The following is a 24,727-nucleotide window of genomic DNA, read 5'->3' on the forward strand; positions in this document are numbered from 1 at the left end:
TAGGGTACATAGGACAGAACATGCCAGAATTTGATAACAACCCTAGGAATCAAACAACCATGTCATCACTAGTAGACGAATCAGAGTTATAGTGTTTTAGAGGACATGCCATAAGGGGCTTCTTTATAACAAAGCCTGGTAAACCATCACACATATCACACAGCCAAAACATTCCAACCACTGGCATGGAGATCAACCAAGGACCAACTGCAACCAGCACACACATTACCCAGCACGTCGACAAGGGAAACACTCCAGCGCATGCAACACAATACCCGGCAAAAGACAAAAACTCATAGGACTAAAATTGAGGGCTAAATCCACTAATTATTTTACCATAATCACCACGAGAAGCACAAGTGCTTGCATTAGAGACCATCAACGCAACCCAGAATCCTAGAAATTGCCATGTAATTAAATGTACCAAGGATGGATGGTCATCAGCACAAGTGCTTGCATTGCAAGACGAGTGTTTGTGACTCCTTGAGCATCTCAATGAGTTCAAATCGATTTCCGAATGCAACATCATATGTGAACTATAATTATGTGCAATAATTCTGCCAACATAAACAAAATGATACGAAAACAAGGCATGATCGTACTGAAGAAAACTAATAAAATGAGCCTACTACTAAGTTTTCCACTCATTCAAAATTCATTTGTACTTTCAAGTAATACTTTGACAAAAACTCAGGTATAACTTGGTATTTATAATATAGCAGGCCCCCAAAACAAAACGAAAATAACAAATGGCAACTCATATGTGACAATTCTAGTAAAAAGCAGCAGCAAGTGTGATAAAAGGAAGTTCTTGTACTAGGTTGTAGTAGCAGTTGCTAGTACCTTTCTTCACGGACAGATGAAGAACAATAATGTTCTCTTCCTTTTCCTGACTGAGATCAGCACCACAATCTAGAATGTAACTGAAGAAGGGCGGGTTTAAGCCATCCACGGTGTGCCCCAACCTCCAGGGGAACCTTGACAATGTAACAATTTAATTCATGACACTGACAAAGACCAACATGTATATATATTAGGAAGTAGTAACAAACATGAGCAGGCTAATGGACATGGGAAGTGTGTAATCGTGTAAGGACAGGCTATGGTTTGATATATTCCAAATTATCACCATTTACATGAAAACCAAAAAGAACTGGACATATATTCACATGTTGAGCTATACTGTTTTTCCTGAATCCGAATAATGATAGGATGCCCAGTTTACATAGTGCCTACTCCAGCCACCAAGTCTCTAATTTAGAAAGAATGGGCTATATTCTACACTAACCCAGCAACACAGACATGATGATTCACTCCAACTGTATTTGAATATAAAATATATGTTTGGACCCCGGCTAGTCCCAGGGCCTATGCTAGTCCCAGGTTCCATTGAAACTAGTATAGAGCTTGCAAGTTGCAATTGTTGCATCAACATTGTGTACAATGATGTTTTGCCGGGGGGATGAGAATAGGAACGCGATGATGTGACACCTTTTGCACGCATCCTGGATAGGAGCAGTTAGTAGATACGTGCTTTGCCGACTACTAGAACCGTGGTCCATGGCCATCAATACCACAAATGGAAGGACAGGCTAGTTGGTTCTGTAAATTGAAAAAAAAACATTATTTCCATGTCAAAGTATTATGATAACAATCCGAAAATAGGAAATGGCCGATACTGAAATTTAAAGTATTGAACGTCACAAGCATGGGTACAGCTAGTGTCACACGTCCAACAATCTAAAGTGAGACTACTGCTGCTATCACTGGCAGTGGAGCAGGAAAGGCGCTAGTTTTGACAACTTGTATGTGTACTACTGCAAATGAACCAGATCAACCATGCGGCTAACTGAAAAATGGAAACAAAGTCCTCCACATGCCTTGGAATTATTTCTCACATGTTGACCCGACAAACAATTAACTAGTTGATTACTCGGATGTATGCAGACCGTTATTTATTTCTTCAAGTAATTTTTCGTTTCAGGTGATCCAAGTCTAGCCAGAATTGCACGAGGAATCGTACTTGCAAAATTAACTTGATGCTCGCGAGACTGGAGAGTGCTGCTACATGCACAAATTCAGTCTTCCAGGTTGACCTCTCAAATATTTTAGGTCTTGATAGATGACCATGTCATGGGCTCATGGCAACCTATGGTCACCATAGTACTATTAGAGTATCTCTAGCAGACCCCCTAAAAGGGCCGAACCCGCAAAATAACCGCCAAAATACAGGTCAAGGCGGAAAATGCTGCTAGACCAGACCCCACTACCGCGTCCGGCCCGTAATTTTTTTTTGCGGGGCGCGACAAAATGCCCACCCTAACCCGCGAAAATGCAGGTTCTTCCGCCCACCCCGTCGGTGCCCTGTATATATCTAAGCGGTTAGTTGGTGGGACATTTCACCCGCGCTTTTCCCCCACCTACCGCCGCCGGGTGCCGCCTTCGATTCCGGCCGTACCAGCCGTCCGGATCATGACGGTGGGCCGCCGCAGTCCCAAGATCGGCCTCCACCACGCCCTCGTGCCTCGGCTTACCGGAAAGCTACAAATCGGTGGTTGTTTTGTCGCGACCACCAGATTGGCTTTTCCAGCCACCGTTGGCTGCACCAAAGCCATGGATTGGTCGGGAGCACCCCGCACAGCCTCGGCAAAGCGCGAGCGCCGCATGCAGGTACTGGTTCCATCCTCTAGTTGCTGGCGTCGGTTTGCCGGCAAGGACTCTTCCGGCCATCGCTTGGGCTCGGCTTGCCGATGCCACTCATAGAGTGCGATGACTGCCTAGAAACAGTGTTGCGGCTCACATCCAACACACGGCAGCACCTCGGATGGGTATTCTTCAAATGCAGAAACGACGGGGTATGCCCTTCTTCCTCTTCTGCTTTGTCAACTTATTTGGTTAAATTATGGTAGCTTATTGAGGTGTTCATCTGTGTAGGAAGGTAGATGCTAATTTTGGTATTGGAAAGAAAAATACATCGATCTATTGATAGAAAGAAACTTAATAGATGTTCGTGCACTCCTTAGTATAATTGAACCTAACGATGCAGCTGCATGTGCAATTAGAATAGATATTAGAGGTGAATCAACGTCTAATTGTTTAGAATCAAAGCCGAAGAATGAAGAATGCAAGATGAAGAACCCCTGGATCAACAATGAATGCATGGAGAAGATGTTGATCCAACTAGTGGGAGCAGTTATGGAAGTTGGATATCTTCTAAAATGTCTAATTGTGGTTCTTGTTTTTTTTGGTCTTGCTGTTTTAGCAATAATTTGGTGAATTATGATGTATCCAATGCCTTTGAAGAAAATAAAGAAGCAACTAAATGTGTTTTCATGCCTGAAAATGCAATGGAAATAATAGATTTCGCAGGCCAGCGTGGGCGGCGGCCCAGCAGACCCCGTAAAATGGACCCTCATAAAAGGATATTTTGCCGCACACGCCGGTCCACAAAAGGGTTTTTCCGCGAACTGCAAACGACTTTTGCGGATCGGCTTTATACGAGGTCTGCTATAGATGCTCTTACATATAAGCAGGAGTCAAATACACGAATTCAGACTGAAGAAGCCATACGTACATGTTCCATATATTATCATCTATCATATAAATGAAGCAGGTATTTGTTCTACCCGAGCGCAACCAGAGGGGAGCAGGGGAAGGAGAGGAGCTAACCATGACTGTTATGGAGCCGATGCCGAACAGGCAGCGGGTCCAACGAAAGAGCCTACCACCACACACCTCGATGAACCCCTTGTCATCTCGTGTACCGATGGAATCCTGCTGCTGCTGCACAAGAAGGACATAACGAATGTTGATCTCAAATGGAGAAGGAAAAGAAGAAATCATGTCCTAGTAATGGATCCAGTAACAAAGACCTGTCCTAGACGCTGGAGCGGGGCTCCATGGAGTTCAGCTTGGGGGTGCCCTCCCTGGGTGAGCTTGTCGAGCCCCACCAACACGTACCAATGTTTAGCACCTGCACATGCAGTGCAAAAAAGAGGTCAATCAACATACCAAAGTGATGAGAGGTTTATGACCATTGTCAACCTGAACCCATGGTCAATACTGTTCGATCTAGTACTGGTTTCCGTGTGGATGTGTGCCTAGCCAGTATTCAAATTTATTGATTGAGCTCAATCCTTCTGCTCATGAACTTGCTCGTAGGGCTGCACGGTGGGTTTTTCCTGAAAAGGATGGACCTTTCATGTAGTTAATTCTGCTGGTATGACTTTAATCTTGTTCCTCCAAAATGGGGTAGAACATGGTGGTTTGATGACATATTTATCTGTTGTGGTTACTCTCAGTATCCGGCAATTACTTTCACCAACTCAAGAAATTATACGAGGCCATGAAGTTCAAAATTTTGGATAGACATGTGTCACTTTTTAAAAAGAATGTTGATACAGAAGTGCATCTCTCTCGAAGAAAAAGATACAGCTTTTTTGAAAACACATATACTATAGATAGGCAAGAACCTGTTTTTTTTTTCTTTTCTTTTAGAACAAATATAATAGACTTGGCAAATGGCTGGACCTGTTTTACACGTTATTCAACAGAAGAGCATATAATGAACATTTTATTCCACAGTAATGTCAATGTGAGCACTCAAAAGCAATATGCTTCATTTCAATGGAGGAAAAAATATCCATTTGACACAGGGATACGGTCAATTTCAACAACAAAATAGGCAACATCACAGAAAAATAGAACTCCGGTGAGATTGTAGAGGTGTTGGCAAGAGCCTCTCTCTCTCCCAATGGATGCACACACGCGCGCAAGCTGTTGGAGCAAATTGACACAAGCAAAAACAGAGGAGGAGGAGAGCAGCACACACACAGATTTGTTTTGCAGGCAACGGATGCCTTTTTTCTTTCTTCTTGCTTGACCAACAACACACACCGGTTCTGCTTTTGATGTCCAGTTACAAAAATCATTTTCTTGTACCGAATTTGAGAGGGGAAGATGGGTTAGAGCAGCTTACTACCTTGACGAGCGAGGAGAACCAGAGGAGGGATGTCCATGGCGTACAGAGCAGCAGCACAACAAGCAGGTGCATGTCCCCTAGAGCAGCAGTACAGCAGGCGGATGAAACAACCTTCCTCTCCCATGGCGAAGGTGCTCGATCAGGGAGAGAGAAAAGGTGAGGTGAGGAAGAGCCTACAGAAATATTACGAGACCGAAAGTTGAAGATTTTGGAGAGACATGCGCGGCCTTCTTAAAAAGAATACTGATAGAGGCAAACTAGATGTACACAAAATAGAATAGAGCAGCTCATAATGTCTAGCACTATACACAAAATAGGCAACTTCAGAGAAAAATAGTAGTCGTACTCTAGTGAGATTGTAGGGAGGCGCCAAACCAGATGAGATCATGCGAATAACAAATCATTTTTTTGTAAAGATCTTTCAGGTAGGCAAGAACCTGTTTTTTTTTCGTTTTGAACAACTATAATAGAGCTGGCAAATGGTTGGCTCCTTCTTACAAGTCATTCAAAAGAATAGAACAGCTCCGTGATGTCTAGCACTCGAAAGCAATATGCTTCATTTCAAAGAAGGAAAAACAAAAAGACTCATTTGACAGAATAATAGGGCCAGTTCAACAACAAAATAGGCAACGTCGCAGAAAAATACTACTCTAATGAGCTGGATCATTTTCTTGTACCAAATCTGAGGAAATCTGAGAGGATGAGATGGGTCGGAGCAGCTTATTACTTCCTTTCTGGTTTAGGGTCTTGAGCAGCAGCACATGCCTCCTCTCCCATGGTGCCTTCCACGCTCGCCATGGCCGGTGATAGGGTTCAGGTTCCTCTTGCCTGCTAGGTCGCCATGGCCGCGGGCTAGGGAGGGAGGGACTGCTGCTGGTGTGGCCATGGCATCGAGCTAGGGTTTCGTCCTGAGCTGCTGGATTCGATCTGGGGTGTAGGGAGAGAAGGGTGGCGTAGAAGGCGGAGGCCGGAAGGTCGCCGACGAGTCTGGGAGTGGGGAGCTCGCCGGTTGTCGGAGAGGGAGGTGGTCATTGGCGGCTGGATGGGGATGGGGATGGGATGGGGATGGGGATGAGATGGGGTTGGGGTTGGGGTTGGGGGCGGGGTTGGTTGGGAATCGGGAAGGAGGGCCTATCGTCTCTACTGGTTGGTGTTTGGTTATCTTAAAAATCATTTTTAATTGGCACCGATGGGCCTGCCCGCTGCAATAGTTCAAAACCATGAAAAATTTCATGTGGTCTTGGCGGGCCTGTACGCGCCGGTTCGAAACGAATTTTCCTTCTGGCGCGGACCAACAAGAGCGCGCGAGCCATAGAAGGTTTTCGTCATCGACGAATGCTTCTGATTGGTCAGCGTTGAGCTCTCATGGATCGATCCCCTCCTTCCATTTGGTCCATTCATTTTTTCGAATCCAACGACATACACTTCACGTCACGTGGATCATGCTCATTGCTCTCTGTATATCCCGTTTAACGATTCTAGCCTAAACTTCCTTCACCTATTATATATAAATCTAAATGTAAAACCTAATAAACATGTTCAATACAAATATACTCCCTTCGTCTGGAATTACTTGTCGTAAAAGTAATAAAAATAAATGTATCTACAACTAAAATAAACCTAGATACATCCATTCCAAACGAAGGGACTACGAAACTAAGAAGACGTTCAACTTTGTTGGTATAAGTTTTTTCTTCATGTCTACCTCGTCCCGTGTTCCTCCCTCGTCTGATGGTGGACACCCGACTAGTCCCTATAAATTTGACCATCAACTTTGTTGGTATAAGTTTTTTCTTCATGTCTACCTCTCCTTTTGTTGCTATTATTTTGTCCCTATAAAAGGCACAGTGTCCACAACAGCAGCGATCAATTCATTGCATGCAATGGTATTAATTAGAAAAATTAACATTTTTTTTTCTTTTTTTTCTCTTCGTCTTGGCCGCGATGCACAACCTAAGATGACCTATACACCAAGAAGGAGGAAGTACCTCTCCTTGATACTACCCATAGTGGGAGTAACATAGGTAGTACTCCCTCAATCTGGGTTTTATAGAGCATGTGCTTAGTTCAACTTTGTTGATTCCATGCTTCATGGCGGTAAACGGGCTCAATGCAGTAAGGATCCCGGTGGGATGGTGGATTGCCACTGGAGATAACCCTCCGACTCCATACGTTGGAGGCTCTCTCCAAGCCTTGGACAACGCCTTTCGATGGGCAGAGTACGTAGTCTAATTCACGAAATTGATTTTTTTCGAAACTTATCAATACAAAATTAAAGGAATTATGAATTAATCAACACATTTGTGGATGTATTTGTAGGGCACGCAAGCTAGGAGTGATCATAGGCTTGCAAGAAGCTCTTCGGTTGGGATTATTTCTCAATCAACTTTCACTTTTGGCTATGTTGATGCAATTTCAAACAATGCTTTAGGTTGAATGGCCTACCACAGGAAGCTTCCGTGTACTTGTACCTTTCTTACAGAATTTCTACCACAGGGAGTTTTTCCACATGGTTTCTCACGAAAGGTTTTTAATGAGGCAATATCAATGCAAGCATGGACGATATATGTCATTTTCTCTTTATTTTCCCACTGGGTTTTAGAAGGAGTTTTTCATGGCATATTGTATGTTTTCTTCTCAATTTTTTCCACAGGGTTTTGGAGGAGAACATTTCAAAGATGATGGGTCTCAAGGACAAGCGAGGATTAGGGGGTGTTAGGATTTATTTTAAACTAATTATAATAATTAGGGAATAATCCTCCCTTGTACAGAACCGCTTCGTGCGGGTTGCTAGCCAACCGACGCGATGGTTTTTTCACGACCCCCACGAGCGGACGCATCCGTTCGTGGCGACGGTTAATTCCCTGTGTATTTAATCCTCATGGATCATCAATGAAAGAGACAGTTCGATCAAATCATACTTTCACAGATGCATGTGCTCTCTCATCGCGACTCTCTCCCTTCCTAATCAAAGAATAGATAAAACGAATAGACCATCTGATTTAAAACAAGAGTCCATGTGAATATGCACTTCCATATACACACGCGTGCTTATCCTACTAATCCATGGCTCTAACGCAGTTTGTTAGCTGCACGCATGAGTGCGTGCGTGGCTCTTTGCTTATCCTACTAATCCACGCCAATATATCTTTCTTTCCCCAATAAATACACACGGCCGGCGGTGCGTGCGTGCATCCTTTCTTCTCCCTAGCTAGCAGCTTCTCGCCATGGAGCGCGTGTCGTGGCAACCACTTGCGCTCCTCCTCCTCGCGGCGGCCGCGGCCGTCGCCAGCGGCACTGAGGTCGGGTACGACGGCCGGTCGATGGTCATCGATGGCGAGCGCCGCCTCCTCATCTCCGGCTCCATCCACTACCCCAGGAGCACGCCAGAGGTATGCATTGCACACGGAGCAGCAGATGAATACACCATCGTCTCGTCTTAGTTTCCATGAATGAATTGTAAGTCTCGATCGTTGCTTGCCTGCAGATGTGGCCGGATCTGATCAGGAAGGCCAAGGAGGGCGGGCTGGACGCCATCGAGACGTACGTCTTCTGGAACGGCCACGAGCCTCGCCGCCGGCAGTACAACTTCGAGGGCAGCTACGACATCGTGCGCTTCTTCAAGGAGGTCCAGGACGCCGGCATGTACGCCATCCTCCGCATCGGCCCCTACATCTGCGGCGAGTGGAACTACGGCGGCCTGCCGGCATGGCTGCGCGACATCTCCGGCATGCAGTTCCGCATGCACAACAACCCCTTCGAGGTACCCACACTGCTAGCAGATCCTTCCCAACAATATAATGGTTTTCCTTGGAGGTCAAAATACGACCAAGTTATTGATGCTTGCAGCAAGAGATGGAGACCTTCACGACCCTCATCGTCGACAAGCTCAAGGAGGCCAAGATGTTCGCCGGACAGGGAGGCCCCATCATCCTCTCTCAGGTACGTAGTAACTAACTAATATTAATTATGTGAAACTTATCTAGCTTGCATTCCTAGCTACTTGTCGTCGACAAAAGAGTGGATCAGTGAATATAACATATATATATGTGAACAATTTACATATATAGATCGAGAACGAGTACGGGAACGTCATGGACAAGCTCAACAACGACGAGTCGGCGTCTGAGTACATCCACTGGTGCGCCGCCATGGCCAACAAGCAGAACGTAGGCGTGCCGTGGATCATGTGCCAGCAGGACCAAGACGTCCCACCCAACGTGGTCAGCGCATGCACATTTTCATCTTTCCTATTTTTGTCTCTACCAATTATTATTCTTCTTTCTTCCCAAGTGTAAAACAAAAAAAACTCAATGCTAAGTCTTCTTAATTACTAGATCAACACCTGCAACGGCTTCTACTGCCACGACTGGTTCCCCAAGAGGACCGACATCCCCAAGATCTGGACTGAGAACTGGACTGGCTGGTACCCTACATATATATATACCTGGATCAACCTTTATATATTAATTTTCCTTCTTTTTTTCTTATGGAACCTACATGCATATGCGCGAAATTGGTTAGCACGTTCTACTATATGTTGAATGAAGTTCAGATTGCTCTTACATTTTATCCACGATATATAATTAGGTTCAAAGCCTGGGACAAGCCTGATTTCCACCGGTCCGCCGAAGACATCGCCTTCTCTGTTGCCATGTTCTTCCAGACGCGAGGATCGCTCCAGAACTACTACATGGTGATTGATTTATAACTAATCTATACTTTTCTCTTCTACATTAATTTCCATCCTCTAGCAGGCTGGCATGAACTGAATTTTACATCATTTGACATGTTGATCGTCAATTTATATGTGATCAGTACCATGGTGGCACCAACTTTGGCCGCACGTCGGGTGGCCCATACATCACAACCAGCTATGACTACGATGCCCCTCTCGATGAGTACGGTACGTGAACCATCTCTTGTTGTTCCTTCAATTCATATATTCGTCCCAAGCTTATTTGCATCTTGTAAATTAATAATTAGTGTCAATATGCAAATCATATTCATTATCCTTTTATGTTTTTGTTTTCAGGTAACATCAGGCAGCCAAAATACGGGCACCTCAAGGACCTCCACAATGTCCTCAAGTCCATGGAGAAGATCCTACTCCATGGGGACTACAAGGACACCACCATGGGCAACACCAACGTCATGGTAACTAACATGCATTCACATACAATACAAAAATCCTAGCACTGTTTTTAATGGTGTTCACAACAAAATTGATCCATTTGGTTCATCAATATCTACACTAGGTTACCAAGTACACGCTGGACAACTCCTCTGCCTGCTTCATCAGCAACAAGTTCGACGACAAGGAGGTCAATGTGACCCTCGACGACGGCGCAACCCATGTCGTGCCCGCATGGTCCGTGAGCATCCTGCCGGACTGCAAGACCGTCGCGTACAACAGCGCCAAGATCAAGACACAGACGTCGGTGATGGTGAAGAGGCCGGGGGTGGAAACCGTGACGGATGGCCTTGCTTGGTCGTGGATGCCCGAGAACCTCCATCCTTTCATGACGGACGAGAAGGGTAACTTCAGGAAGAACGAGCTGCTCGAGCAGATCGCGACGTCGGGCGACCAGAGCGACTACCTATGGTACAGGACAAGGTAATCAAACATCTTGATGCTTAATACAGAACTACACTGTTGCATAAGATTGAAATATAAATTAATCTCTGGTGATGATCAAAATGTGCAGCTTGGAGCACAAGGGGGAATCGAACTACAAGTTGCACGTGAACACGACTGGCCATGAGCTCTACGCTTTCGTCAATGGCAAGCTTGTTGGTGAGCGTCCCAATATACTCTGAGTGGTTTGCACACTGATGGATTAATGAACTTGATCAAGCTAATGTTAATTGATTTGATTAATTGGCATGCAGGGAGGCACTACGCTCCTAATGGCGGATTCGTCTTCCAAATGGAGACACCGGTGAAGCTCCACTCTGGCAAGAACTACATCTCCCTCCTCAGCGCCACCATCGGGCTCAAGAACTATGGTGCTCTGTTCGAGATGATGCCCGCCGGCATCGTGGGAGGGCCGGTGAAGCTCGTCGACACCGTCACCAACACCACCGCCTACGACCTCTCCAACAGCTCCTGGTCCTACAAGGCCGGCCTCGCCGGCGAGTACAGGGAGACCCACCTCGACAAGGCCAAGGACCGCAGCCAATGGAGAGGCGGCACCATCCCGGTGCACCGCCCCTTCACCTGGTACAAGGCGACCTTTGAGGCCCCCACCGGTGAGGAGCCCGTGGTGGCGGACCTGCTGGGGCTCGGCAAGGGCGTGGTGTGGGTCAACGGCAACAACCTGGGCCGCTACTGGCCGTCATACGTCGCCGCGGACATGGACGGCTGCCGGCGGTGCGACTACCGCGGCACATTCATGGCGGATGGCGACGGGCAGAAGTGCCTCACTGGCTGCAACGAGCCGTCCCAGAGGTTCTACCATGTGCCACGGTCGTTCCTCAAGGCCGGCGAGCCCAACACGATGGTGCTGTTCGAGGAGGCCGGCGGCGACCCGACGAGGGTGAGCTTCCACACCGTCGCTGTCGGGGCGGCGTGCGCGGAGGCCGCCGAGGTCGGCGACGAGGTGGCGCTGGCGTGCAGCCATGGCAGGACCATCTCCAGCGTGGACGTGGCCAGCCTCGGCGTCACGCGCGGCAAGTGCGGCGCGTACCAGGGCGGCTGCGAGTCCAAGGCGGCGCTGGCGGCGTTCACGGCAGCGTGCGTCGGCAAGGAGTCGTGCACGGTGCGGCACACGGAGGACTTCCGCGCCGGGTCCGGGTGTGACTCCGGCGTGCTCACCGTGCAGGCAACCTGCTGATCCCCACATGAACCAAGGAATAAATTATAGTTAGTGTCGTTTAGGCTTAGTGTTAGCTAACGTCAATCAGGAGCTAGGCATATGTGTTAGGGGGCTAAGTAATTAGCCCAGAACAATTACATGGTTCGCTTCATGTGATTTTCGATGGAGATCATCGAGGTTAAACCAAGAATTTTTCGCCTCCTCGATCAGTTTGCTATAGGGTGAAGATTTTCGGTTGAAGAAACAGGCAGACAATACATATGCGTTGGTAATTTCTATTTCTTATATACATATGGGTTTGCTTATTTGAATCACAAGTAACAACGTGGGAAAATAAATTTTGCACCTTTAATTAAATTAAATATTTAACAGCATCCACGTATAGTTTAAAAAAATTAACTTTTTCTACATAATGTTCCATTCATTTGGCACAAACAAATACACTTATTTATTTTTAATGTTCTTTCTCATGTCTCATTCTGTTGATAATAAAAAGGTTTGTTTAAACTTCTTGTAAATCTAAATAATACGATTTTCCATTGCTTAACAAAAAAGTATTATTTCATTCTATTACATATATTTTCTGATTAACTCGCACAGTGGCCCTCTCAAGTGTGCGAGCAAGTGTTCTACTATAACCATCACAAACATTATGTAAATAACGTATCACTTATGTGGTAAAGTTCTTTAAATAAGTTATATGACATTTCGGGGAAAACATTTTAAATTGATGATCAAATGTGGTCTTCACATGCGATTGTTAGTGCTCTAAGTGTTAGCTACCGTGAGGAACAGGTTAATTATTCTGCAGGATATGTGTTAGGGGGCTAATTAGCCTAGAACAAATGCATGGTTCAGTTCATGTGATTTTTGATGGATCAAGGTTCAATCTAGAATTTGTTGGGGTGATTGTGGCAGCTCGTTTTGTTATGGGGAAGATTTTCCGTCGGAGACACAGGCACATGAAGAATTTGTTGCGGTGATTTTCCAAGTTTCATATGTACTCATCACATAGTTTGAAACAATAAGGTTCTGTAACTATCACAAATGTTATTCAATTAAAGTCCGGACCAGGAGCATATAGAATTTTAGATCCCACATCTGCGATGCTAGCTACATGTACTAAACTTTTGCTACACCTGGACGAATTCCATGTACCGTATCATTCTGATGCATGTGATAATGCAGGGCTCTTGTGTTAATTATGGTACTATATGCCTATGGACCATCTACAATATCATTCTTATGCATGCGATAACGCAGGCCTCTTGTGTCATTCATCAGCACGTAACACCCTCATATTCTTCTCACACATAGTTGACAATAAGAGTTACACTCGGGGGGGGGGGGGGGGGCTAAACCGGCAGTGTGGTGCAGTACGGAGCAGTTACACATGACGCTGTAACATTCACTTACTCTGGGAGTTGGTCGTAATACTTGGTTAGGCCATGTTGAAGATCTTCTGTTCGCCCCTGTAAACACTGACGCAGTAACAAGTTCGCGAGTTTGCCTTAAAAAATGTACTATTATTCTATACTTGTAAGTTCCATATACTTCAGAGTCATACCAGACCAGGAGCATCTAGAATTTTAGATCCCACATCTGCGGTGCAAGGTACTAAACTGTTGCTACCTGAACGAATTCCATGTATCGTTCTTACTATCTCTTATGCATGTGATCTTGCATGGGCTCTTGTGTTGAGTATGGTATATGCCTCCTATGCATGTGTTATTCTTCACGTAACACCCTCATATTTTTCTGACACAGAGTTGGCAACAATACTGGCGATCGAGTTACAACTGGGATGTAGGTTAACCGGCGACATGCCGCTCTCAACGTGCAAGTGCAGCAGCCCTATAACGTGCGTCCACATGGATCTCTGCAGTTGGCCGGTGGAAATCCATGGTGATTCCTATGTATTTCTGGCAATGTGCAGGCTCACTGCTGGCGCTGGGTGGCTACTAGGGGCGTACAAAGGCGGCTAAGTTTTCCTTCATTTTAAATGGTATTCTTGATTTGCGACAATCCTAAGGGCCTATTTAGCGGGAAAAATCTACCAAAATACTTTACCTTGATTTTGGTGATACATTGGGTTTTCGAAGGCGGACCGAGAGGGAGCTCGAAGCACGCCTCCTGCAGGTGTAGATGGTCACGGTGGAACACATGGTTTGTGATTGATGAGATATTTTAGGAATTTTACGATGGAAGCCACCCGCAATTGCCCAACAATTTTGTGTGAATATTTACGAAAGAGTATGGCTTTGACATTTAAAACATTTGGACATGTCCGAAATGTCTTTGACATTGATTGAAATATGAAAACAATAGAAATTTATGTGAGTATTTATAAATTATGTTTGTGAGCATCGTGAGTGTACCTTTTCAAAGCTACATTTTTGTTTTGTGCGTGTACCATACAGTATTGTACAGGTCGACCAGGATAGAAAACCATGCGTGTTAGGATCTTGTTGCATGCAGCGTCACCATACAATATGAAGGCTCATGCGAGGGATGGTTCCAACTAGACAAAGATAATCCGGTCTTGATAGAGGGGCAAGGCTGTCCCGTCGACAGTTTTCTTGAAAAACCCTGCGATCGCTATGCACGTAGGAAGGGGGTTTGACAAAAAAGCGACGAATAGGTGAACGTCACCAATTTTTTAGATAAGAAAAAGGAGAAGAAGGATGTTTACCGTTTGCTAGCAGACCCTTATATTACGGACCTATATCGCGCGTTTACAGTTTGCAAAAAATCGCTTTTTACGACTAGCGAGGGTCGCGGCAAAACATAACCCGCATCGTGGAACTATAAAACAGAATATTCACGAATATTCTGTTCTACAGTTTCATGGGCAGGTTCTGTTCTGCCATGGCCCTTGCCAACCCGCAAATCGCAAGAATTCAAACTTACAATTTGGCATCAATTCCATTGATTTGTAGCAAATTTGAACAACCAAACACAATTTTCGCTCAAATTAAACCATTGTTTTTTTTATCAAGACACTAAAGAACATCATGCAAAAGCAACCACCATCTTCACCACCGTCTTGGTTCTCGTTTCTCTCCACAACCCCAAAAGAATCTCACGCAAAAGCCATTATCATCTCCGTGACCATCATCGTCAACATCATCACTCTCCATTTCCGCCACCCATTCCCCCACCGGCGCTGAAGTCATCACACCTTGCAGCCATCATTCTTCTCTTCAAGATTTCTTTTCTTGCCATATCATGTCATTCTTTGGTGATGTCGTTCATTTTATTGTGATTCATTGTCATGATCTTGTTCTCCTCTGCAAGAAGCTTGGACAAAGCCTTGTTCTCCTCGGTAAGGGCTTTCCTCTCCTCAATGGCGGCCTTGCACAACCCTTCTTCCTTGAGTAAGGGCCACTTTCTTGCTTCTCCTGCGCTTTCTTCTCGGCCAACTCCTGCTTCATCTCCTCATTTGATTGCACCATGATATCTATCTTATCATGCAAGCTTGATGCCTTCGATTCCCTCTTGATCTTGTCCTTCGCCTTTTTGTTTCCATCCGACTTGTTCTTGTTTCTTGGGCCATCATCATCTTCATCATCATCATCCGTCTCGGTGAGGGAGCCATTCTTCGGTGGGGATTCTTCCTCAATGAACTCCCAGTTTTGGCTATGTTGATGCAATTTCGAACAATGCTCTAGGTTGAATGACCTACCATGGGAAGCTTCCATGTCCTTGTACCTTTCTTGCACAATTACTCCTAAAAAACAAAAACAAAATTCAACATATGAAACATGTTTCAAACATTTAAAGTACAACGTGAGAAAGAACTCACATAGTTCAATTCAACGGTATCACTTGGTGGTGCATTGCGGTCTTATTCCAAGCAAGCAGCCCAACGGCTACAAACCGGCTTGATAGCGTCCCAACGACCTTGAAGAGACCTCAAGGTGAGCGGTGTTCTATTGGGATACTTCGCCATGAAGCAGAGGAATTGACCCTCTATCATTTGCCAATAGCACTTGGCGGTTTGTCTGTGATGGTCGTCGCATCAAGAGACACAACTTCCCACGCCTTGATAAAAAACTAACAAAAGAATTGTCACCGCATGTTAATTTTTATGCCAAACAAACTAACAACAAGAAGCTATGCATATTCTTCTTATTATTCCACTCAAATCATGGTGAAGTCAGATTTGATACAGGGGATTACTCCACTTTAAGATTATATACAATTTAAAGTTCAGAACCGAGTGACCATACCAGCAGAGGAGAGTAGTCTACTTTGAACCATGCTTGCGCCTTTGTTCTCAAATCACGCGAGAAAACCAAAACATACAAACTGTGCGTGCTATGCAGATGTGGAGGAGGGGGGAAGCTCACCATGTTTGCTAGGATGGGCAAGCAGCCATCCGTCTGCTAGTCCTTCCACATGACCAATGTCCAGTCTATAATGAGCAAGCTAAAAAAAGTGTAATGTATGTGTCCAGTAAACATGCACACAACAAAATAGCAATCGGCCGGTCATCTAATCTATGTAAAACAATTCAGTGATCCCACTCCTATCTTGCATTGTTTCATTGACAAAACCCATTAAAATGAGAGTCATGAATGAGTGAAAAGAAATACATGTTCTGTTATGGAGCTAGCAGTTAGGAAATAGCATGTCTAGCTTTCCAAATCAAGAAGATTTAGACAATCGAGCAACAATAGATGATCAAGCAACAGTGAAAATGACCAAATGAACTGTACATGATCATAGGAACGATTGATATCAGGAATGCACTGTTAGGGTACATAGGACAGAACATGCCAGAATTTGATAACAACCCTAGGAATCAAACAACCATGTCATCACTAGTAGACGAATCAGAGTTATAGTGTTTTAGAGGACATGCCATAAGGGGCTTCTTTATAACAAAGCCTGGTAAACCATCACACATATCACACAGCCAAAACATTCCAACCACTGGCATGGAGATCAACCAAGGACCAACTGCAACCAGCACACACATTACCCAGCACGTCGACAAGGGAAACACTCCAGCGCATGCAACACAATACCCGGCAAAAGACAAAAACTCATAGGACTAAAATTGAGGGCTAAATCCACTAATTATTTTACCATAATCACCACGAGAAGCACAAGTGCTTGCATTAGAGACCATCAGCGCAACCCAGAATCCTAGAAATTGCCATGTAATTAAATGTACCAAGGATGGATGGTCATCAGCACAAGTGCTTGCATTGCAAGACGAGTGTTTGTGACTCCTTGAGCATCTCAATGAGTTCAAATCGATTTCCGAATGCAACATCATATGTGAACTATAATTATGTGCAATAATTCTGCCAACATAAACAAAATGATACGAAAACAAGGCATGATCGTACTGAAGAAAACTAATAAAATGAGCCTACTACTAAGTTTTCCACTCATTCAAAATTCATTTGTACTTTCAAGTAATACTTTGACAAAAACTCAGGTATAACTTGGTATTTATAATATAGCAGGCCCCCAAAACAAAACGAAAATAACAAATGGCAACTCATATGTGACAATTCTAGTAAAAAGCAGCAGCAAGTGTGATAAAAGGAAGTTCTTGTACTAGGTTGTAGTAGCAGTTGCTAGTACCTTTCTTCACGGACAGATGAAGAACAATAATGTTCTCTTCCTTTTCCTGACTGAGATCAGCACCACAATCTAGAATGTAACTGAAGAAGGGCGGGTTTAAGCCATCCACGGTGTGCCCCAACCTCCAGGGGAACCTTGACAATGTAACAATTTAATTCATGACACTGACAAAGACCAACATGTATATATATTAGGAAGTAGTAACAAACATGAGCAGGCTAATGGACATGGGAAGTGTGTAATCGTGTAAGGACAGGCTATGGTTTGATATATTCCAAATTATCACCATTTACATGAAAACCAAAAAGAACTGGACATATATTCACATGTTGAGCTATACTGTTTTTCCTGAATCCGAATAATGATAGGATGCCCAGTTTACATAGTGCCTACTCCAGCCACCAAGTCTCTAATTTAGAAAGAATGGGCTATATTCTACACTAACCCAGCAACACAGACATGATGATTCACTCCAACTGTATTTGAATATAAAATATATGTTTGGACCCCGGCTAGTCCCAGGGCCTATGCTAGTCCCAGGTTCCATTGAAACTAGTATAGAGCTTGCAAGTTGCAATTGTTGCATCAACATTGTGTACAATGATGTTTTGCCGGGGGGATGAGAATAGGAACGCGATGATGTGACACCTTTTGCACGCATCCTGGATAGGAGCAGTTAGTAGATACGTGCTTTGCCGACTACTAGAACCGTGGTCCATGGCCATCAATACCACAAATGGAAGGACAGGCTAGTTGGTTCTGTAAATTGAAAAAAAAACATTATTTCCATGTCAAAGTATTATGATAACAATCCGAAAATAGGAAATGGCCGATACTGAAATTTAAAGTATTGAACGTCACAAGCATGGGTACAGCTAGTGTCACACGTCCAACAATCTAAAGTGAGACTACTGCTGCTATCACTGGCAGTGGAGCAGGAAAGGCGCTAGTTTTGACAACTTGTATGTGTACTACTGCAAATGAACCAGATCAACCATGCGGCTAACTGAAAAATGGAAACAAAGTCCTCCACATGCCTTGGAATTATTTCTCACATGTTGACCCGACAAACAATTAACTAGTTGATTACTCGGATGTATGCAGACCGTTATTTATTTCTTCAAGTAATTTTTCGTTTCAGGTGATCCAAGTCTAGCCAGAATTGCACGAGGAATCGTACTTGCAAAATTAACTTGATGCTCGCGAGACTGGAGAGTGCTGCTACATGCACAAATTCAGTCTTCCAGGTTGACCTCTCAAATATTTTAGGTCTTGATAGATGACCATGTCATGGGCTCATGGCAACCTATGGTCACCATAGTACTATTAGAGTATCTCTAGCAGACCCCCTAAAAGGGCCGAACCCGCAAAATAACCGCCAAAATACAGGTCAAGGCGGAAAATGCTGCTAGACCAGACCCCACTACCGCGTCCGGCCCGTAATTTTTTTTTGCGGGGCGCGACAAAATGCCCACCCTAACCCGCGAAAATGCAGGTTCTTCCGCCCACCCCGTCGGTGCCCTGTATATATCTAAGCGGTTAGTTGGTGGGACATTTCACCCGCGCTTTTCCCCCACCTACCGCCGCCGGGTGCCGCCTTCGATTCCGGCCGTACCAGCCGTCCGGATCATGACGGTGGGCCGCCGCAGTCCCAAGATCGGCCTCCACCACGCCCTCGTGCCTCGGCTTACCGGAAAGCTACAAATCGGTGGTTGTTTTGTCGCGACCACCAGATTGGCTTTTCCAGCCACCGTTGGCTGCACCAAAGCCATGGATTGGTCGGGAGCACCCCGCACAGCCTCGGCAAAGCGCGAGCGCCGCATGCAGGTACTGGTTCCATCCTCTAGTTGCTGGCGTCGGTTTGCCGGCAAGGACTCTTCCGGCCATCGCTTGGGCTCGGCTTGCCGATGCCACTCATAGAGTGCGATGACTGCCTAGAAACAGTGTTGCGGCTCACATCCAACACACGGCAGCACCTCGGATGGGTATTCTTCAAATGCAGAAACGACGGGGTATGCCCTTCTTCCTCTTCTGCTTTGTCAACTTATTTGGTTAAATTATGGTAGCTTATTGAGGTGTTCATCTGTGTAGGAAGGTAGATGCTAATTTTGGTATTGGAAAGAAGAATACATCGATCTATTGATAGAAAGAAACTTAATAGATGTTCGTGCACTCCTTAGTATAATTGAACCTAACGATGCAGCTGCATGTGCAATTAGAATAGATATTAGAGGTGAATCAACGTCTAATTGTTTAGAATCAAAGCCGAAGAATGAAGAATGCAAGATGAAGAACCCCTGGATCAACAATGAATGCATGGAGAAGATGTTGATCCAACTAGTGGGAGCAGTTATGGAAGTTGGATATCTTCTAAAATGTCTAATTGTGGTTCTTGTTTTTTTTGGTCTTGCTGTTTTAGCAATAATTTGGTGAATTATGATGTATCCAATGCCTTTGAAGAAAATAAAGAAGCAACTAAATGTGTTTTCATGCCTGAAAATGCAATGGAAATAATAGATTTCGCAGGCCAGCGTGGGCGGCGGCCCAGCAGACCCCGTAAAATGGACCCTCATAAAAGGATATTTTGCCGCACACGCCGGTCCACAAAAGGGTTTTTCCGCGAACTGCAAACGACTTTTGCGGATCGGCTTTATACGAGGTCTGCTATAGATGCTCTTACATATAAGCAGGAGTCAAATACACAAATTCAGACTGAAGAAGCCATACGTACATGTTCCATATATTATCATCTATCATATAAATGAAGCAGGTATTTGTTCTACCCGAGCGCAACCAGAGGGGAGCAGGGGAAGGAGAGGAGCTAACCATGACTGTTATGGAGCCGATGCCGAACAGGCAGCGGGTCCAACGAAAGAGCCTACCACCACACACCTCGATGAACCCCTTGTCATCTCGTGTACCGATGGAATCCTGCTGCTGCTGCACAAGAAGGACATAACGAATGTTGATCTCAAATGGAGAAGGAAAAGAAGAAATCATGTCCTAGTAATGGATCCAGTAACAAAGACCTGTCCTAGACGCTGGAGCGGGGCTCCATGGAGTTCAGCTTGGGGGTGCCCTCCCTGGGTGAGCTTGTCGAGCCCCACCAACACGTACCAATGTTTAGCACCTGCACATGCAGTGCAAAAAAGAGGTCAATCAACATACCAAAGTGATGAGAGGTTTATGACCATTGTCAACCTGAACCCATGGTCAATACTGTTCGATCTAGTACTGGTTTCCGTGTGGATGTGTGCCTAGCCAGTATTCAAATTTATTGATTGAGCTCAATCCTTCTGCTCATGAACTTGCTCGTAGGGCTGCACGGTGGGTTTTTCCTGAAAAGGATGGACCTTTCATGTAGTTAATTCTGCTGGTATGACTTTAATCTTGTTCCTCCAAAATGGGGTAGAACATGGTGGTTTGATGACATATTTATCTGTTGTGGTTACTCTCAGTATCCGGCAATTACTTTCACCAACTCAAGAAATTATACGAGGCCATGAAGTTCAAAATTTTGGATAGACATGTGTCACTTTTTAAAAAGAATGTTGATACAGAAGTGCATCTCTCTCGAAGAAAAAGATACAGCTTTTTTGAAAACACATATACTATAGATAGGCAAGAACCTGTTTTTTTTTTCTTTTCTTTTAGAACAAATATAATAGACTTGGCAAATGGCTGGACCTGTTTTACACGTTATTCAACAGAAGAGCATATAATGAACATTTTATTCCACAGTAATGTCAATGTGAGCACTCAAAAGCAATATGCTTCATTTCAATGGAGGAAAAAATATCCATTTGACACAGGGATACGGTCAATTTCAACAACAAAATAGGCAACATCACAGAAAAATAGAACTCCGGTGAGATTGTAGAGGTGTTGGCAAGAGCCTCTCTCTCTCCCAATGGATGCACACACGCGCGCAAGCTGTTGGAGCAAATTGACACAAGCAAAAACAGAGGAGGAGGAGAGCAGCACACACACAGATTTGTTTTGCAGGCAACGGATGCCTTTTTTCTTTCTTCTTGCTTGACCAACAACACACACCGGTTCTGCTTTTGATGTCCAGTTACAAAAATCATTTTCTTGTACCGAATTTGAGAGGGGAAGATGGGTTAGAGCAGCTTACTACCTTGACGAGCGAGGAGAACCAGAGGAGGGATGTCCATGGCGTACAGAGCAGCAGCACAACAAGCAGGTGCATGTCCCCTAGAGCAGCAGTACAGCAGGCGGATGAAACAACCTTCCTCTCCCATGGCGAAGGTGCTCGATCAGGGAGAGAGAAAAGGTGAGGTGAGGAAGAGCCTACAGAAATATTACGAGACCGAAAGTTGAAGATTTTGGAGAGACATGCGCGGCCTTCTTAAAAAGAATACTGATAGAGGCAAACTAGATGTACACAAAATAGAATAGAGCAGCTCATAATGTCTAGCACTATACACAAAATAGGCAACTTCAGAGAAAAATAGTAGTCGTACTCTAGTGAGATTGTAGGGAGGCGCCAAACCAGATGAGATCATGCGAATAACAAATCATTTTTTTGTAAAGATCTTTCAGGTAGGCAAGAACCTGTTTTTTTTTCGTTTTGAACAACTATAATAGAGCTGGCAAATGGTTGGCTCCTTCTTACAAGTCATTCAAAAGAATAGAACAGCTCCGTGATGTCTAGCACTCGAAAGCAATATGCTTCATTTCAAAGAAGGAAAAACAAAAAGACTCATTTGACAGAATAATAGGGCCAGTTCAACAACAAAATAGGCAACGTCGCAGAAAAATACTACTCTAATGAGCTGGATCATTTTCTTGTACCAAATCTGAGGAAATCTGAGAGGATGAGATGGGTCGGAGCAGCTTATTACTTCCTTTCTGGTTTAGGGTCTTGAGCAGCAGCACATGCCTCCTCTCCCATGGTGCCTTCCACGCTCGCCATGGCTGGTGATAGGGTTCAGGTTCCTCTTGCCTGCTAGGTCGCCATGGCCGCGGGCTAGGGAGGGAGGGACTGCTGCTGGTGTGGCCATGGCATCGAGCTAGGGTTTCGTCCTGAGCTGCTGGATTCGATCTGGGGTGTAGGGAGAGAAGGGTGGCGTAGAAGGCGGAGGCCGGAAGGTCGCCGACGAGTCTGGGAGTGGGGAGCTCGCCGGTTGTCGGAGAGGGAGGTGGTCATTGGCGGCTGGATGGGGATGGGGATGGGATGGGGATGGGGATGAGATGGGGTTGGGGTTGGGGTTGGGGGCGGGGTTGGTTGGGAATCGGGAAGGAGGGCCTATCGTCTCTACTGGTTGGTGTTTGGTTATCTTAAAAATCATTTTTAATTGGCACCGATGGGCCTGCCCGCTGCAATAGTTCAAAACCATGAAAAATTTCATGTGGTCTTGGCGGGCCTGTACGCGCCGGTTCGAAACGAATTTTCCTTCTGGCGCGGACCAACAAGAGCGCGCGAGCCATAGAAGGTTTTCGTCATCGACGAATGCTTCTGATTGGTCAGCGTTGAGCTCTCATGGATCGATCCCCTCCTTCCATTTGGTCCATTCATTTTTTCGAATCCAACGACATACACTTCACGTCACGTGGATCATGCTCATTGCTCTCTGTATATCCCGTTTAACGATTCTAGCCTAAACTTCCTTCACCTATTATATATAAATCTAAATGTAAAACCTAATAAACATGTTCAATACAAATATACTCCCTTCGTCTGGAATTACTTGTCGTAAAAGTAATAAAAATAAATGTATCTACAACTAAAATAAACCTAGATACATCCATTCCAAACGAAGGGACTACGAAACTAAGAAGACGTTCAACTTTGTTGGTATAAGTTTTTTCTTCATGTCTACCTCGTCCCGTGTTCCTCCCTCGTCTGATGGTGGACACCCGACTAGTCCCTATAAATTTGACCATCAACTTTGTTGGTATAAGTTTTTTCTTCATGTCTACCTCTCCTTTTGTTGCTATTATTTTGTCCCTATAAAAGGCACAGTGTCCACAACAGCAGCGATCAATTCATTGCATGCAATGGTATTAATTAGAAAAATTAACATTTTTTTTTCTTTTTTTTCTCTTCGTCTTGGCCGCGATGCACAACCTAAGATGACCTATACACCAAGAAGGAGGAAGTACCTCTCCTTGATACTACCCATAGTGGGAGTAACATAGGTAGTACTCCCTCAATCTGGGTTTTATAGAGCATGTGCTTAGTTCAACTTTGTTGATTCCATGCTTCATGGCGGTAAACGGGCTCAATGCAGTAAGGATCCCGGTGGGATGGTGGATTGCCACTGGAGATAACCCTCCGACTCCATACGTTGGAGGCTCTCTCCAAGCCTTGGACAACGCCTTTCGATGGGCAGAGTACGTAGTCTAATTCACGAAATTGATTTTTTTCGAAACTTATCAATACAAAATTAAAGGAATTATGAATTAATCAACACATTTGTGGATGTATTTGTAGGGCACGCAAGCTAGGAGTGATCATAGGCTTGCAAGAAGCTCTTCGGTTGGGATTATTTCTCAATCAACTTTCACTTTTGGCTATGTTGATGCAATTTCAAACAATGCTTTAGGTTGAATGGCCTACCACAGGAAGCTTCCGTGTCCTTGTACCTTTCTTACAGAATTTCTACCACAGGGAGTTTTTCCACATGGTTTCTCACGAAAGGTTTTTAATGAGGCAATATCAATGCAAGCATGGACGATATATGTCATTTTCTCTTTATTTTCCCACTGGGTTTTAGAAGGAGTTTTTCATGGCATATTGTATGTTTTCTTCTCAATTTTTTCCACAGGGTTTTGGAGGAGAACATTTCAAAGATGATGGGTCTCAAGGACAAGCGAGGATTAGGGGGTGTTAGGATTTATTTTAAACTAATTATAATAATTAGGGAATAATCCTCCCTTGTACAGAACCGCTTCGTGCGGGTTGCTAGCCAACCGACGCGACGGTTTTTTCACGACCCCCACGAGCGGACGCATCCGTTCGTGGCGACGGTTAATTCCCTGTGTATTTAATCCTCATGGATCATCAATGAAAGAGACAGTTCGATCAAATCATACTTTCACAGATGCATGTGCTCTCTCATCGCGACTCTCTCCCTTCCTAATCAAAGAATAGATAAAACGAATAGACCATCTGATTTAAAACAAGAGTCCATGTGAATATGCACTTCCATATACACACGCGTGCTTATCCTACTAATCCATGGCTCTAACGCAGTTTGTTAGCTGCACGCATGAGTGCGTGCGTGGCTCTTTGCTTATCCTACTAATCCACGCCAATATATCTTTCTTTCCCCAATAAATACACACGGCCGGCGGTGCGTGC

At 44.7% G+C, this 24,727-nt stretch overlaps 1 protein-coding gene and 2 long non-coding RNA genes across 9 annotated transcripts; 1 reads left to right on the plus strand and 2 right to left on the minus strand.

Annotated features, from left to right (window-relative positions):
* Positions 1-392: 392 nt before the first annotated feature.
* LOC123434400 lies at positions 393-5,364 on the minus strand. 4 transcript variants are annotated; one of them, XR_006625893.1, is made up of 4 exons: positions 3,873-5,364; positions 3,670-3,780; positions 1,492-1,602; positions 393-977 (listed from the first exon to the last, which is right to left on the minus strand). It is a non-coding gene; the product is annotated as an uncharacterized LOC123434400 (long non-coding RNA). The 4 variants fall into 4 exon arrangements; XR_006625842.1 differs by having other exon boundaries at positions 3,670-3,783; XR_006625737.1 differs by having other exon boundaries at positions 3,670-5,364.
* Positions 5,365-8,208: 2,844 nt separating this feature from the next.
* LOC123404118 (beta-galactosidase 1-like) lies at positions 8,209-11,817 on the plus strand. Its single transcript, XM_045098045.1, has 11 exons — positions 8,209-8,373; positions 8,469-8,744; positions 8,831-8,923; positions 9,052-9,204; positions 9,319-9,407; positions 9,572-9,677; positions 9,800-9,887; positions 10,017-10,138; positions 10,240-10,598; positions 10,690-10,778; positions 10,874-11,817. The coding sequence occupies exons 1-11, from the start codon at positions 8,209-8,211 to the stop codon at positions 11,815-11,817; spliced, it is 2,484 nt and encodes an 827-aa protein (XP_044953980.1).
* Positions 11,818-15,857: 4,040 nt separating this feature from the next.
* Positions 15,858-21,921, minus strand: LOC123434666. 4 transcript variants are annotated; one of them, XR_006626147.1, is made up of 4 exons: positions 20,430-21,921; positions 20,227-20,337; positions 18,049-18,159; positions 15,858-17,534 (listed from the first exon to the last, which is right to left on the minus strand). It is a non-coding gene; the product is annotated as an uncharacterized LOC123434666 (long non-coding RNA). The 4 variants fall into 4 exon arrangements; XR_006626096.1 differs by having other exon boundaries at positions 20,227-20,340; XR_006625994.1 differs by having other exon boundaries at positions 20,227-21,921.
* Between the last annotated feature and the right edge of the window lie 2,806 nt (positions 21,922-24,727).

Source organism: Hordeum vulgare, chromosome 1H (genome assembly GCF_904849725.1).
Source record: "Hordeum vulgare subsp. vulgare chromosome 1H, MorexV3_pseudomolecules_assembly, whole genome shotgun sequence".
Lineage (NCBI taxonomy): Eukaryota > Viridiplantae > Streptophyta > Magnoliopsida > Poales > Poaceae > Hordeum > Hordeum vulgare.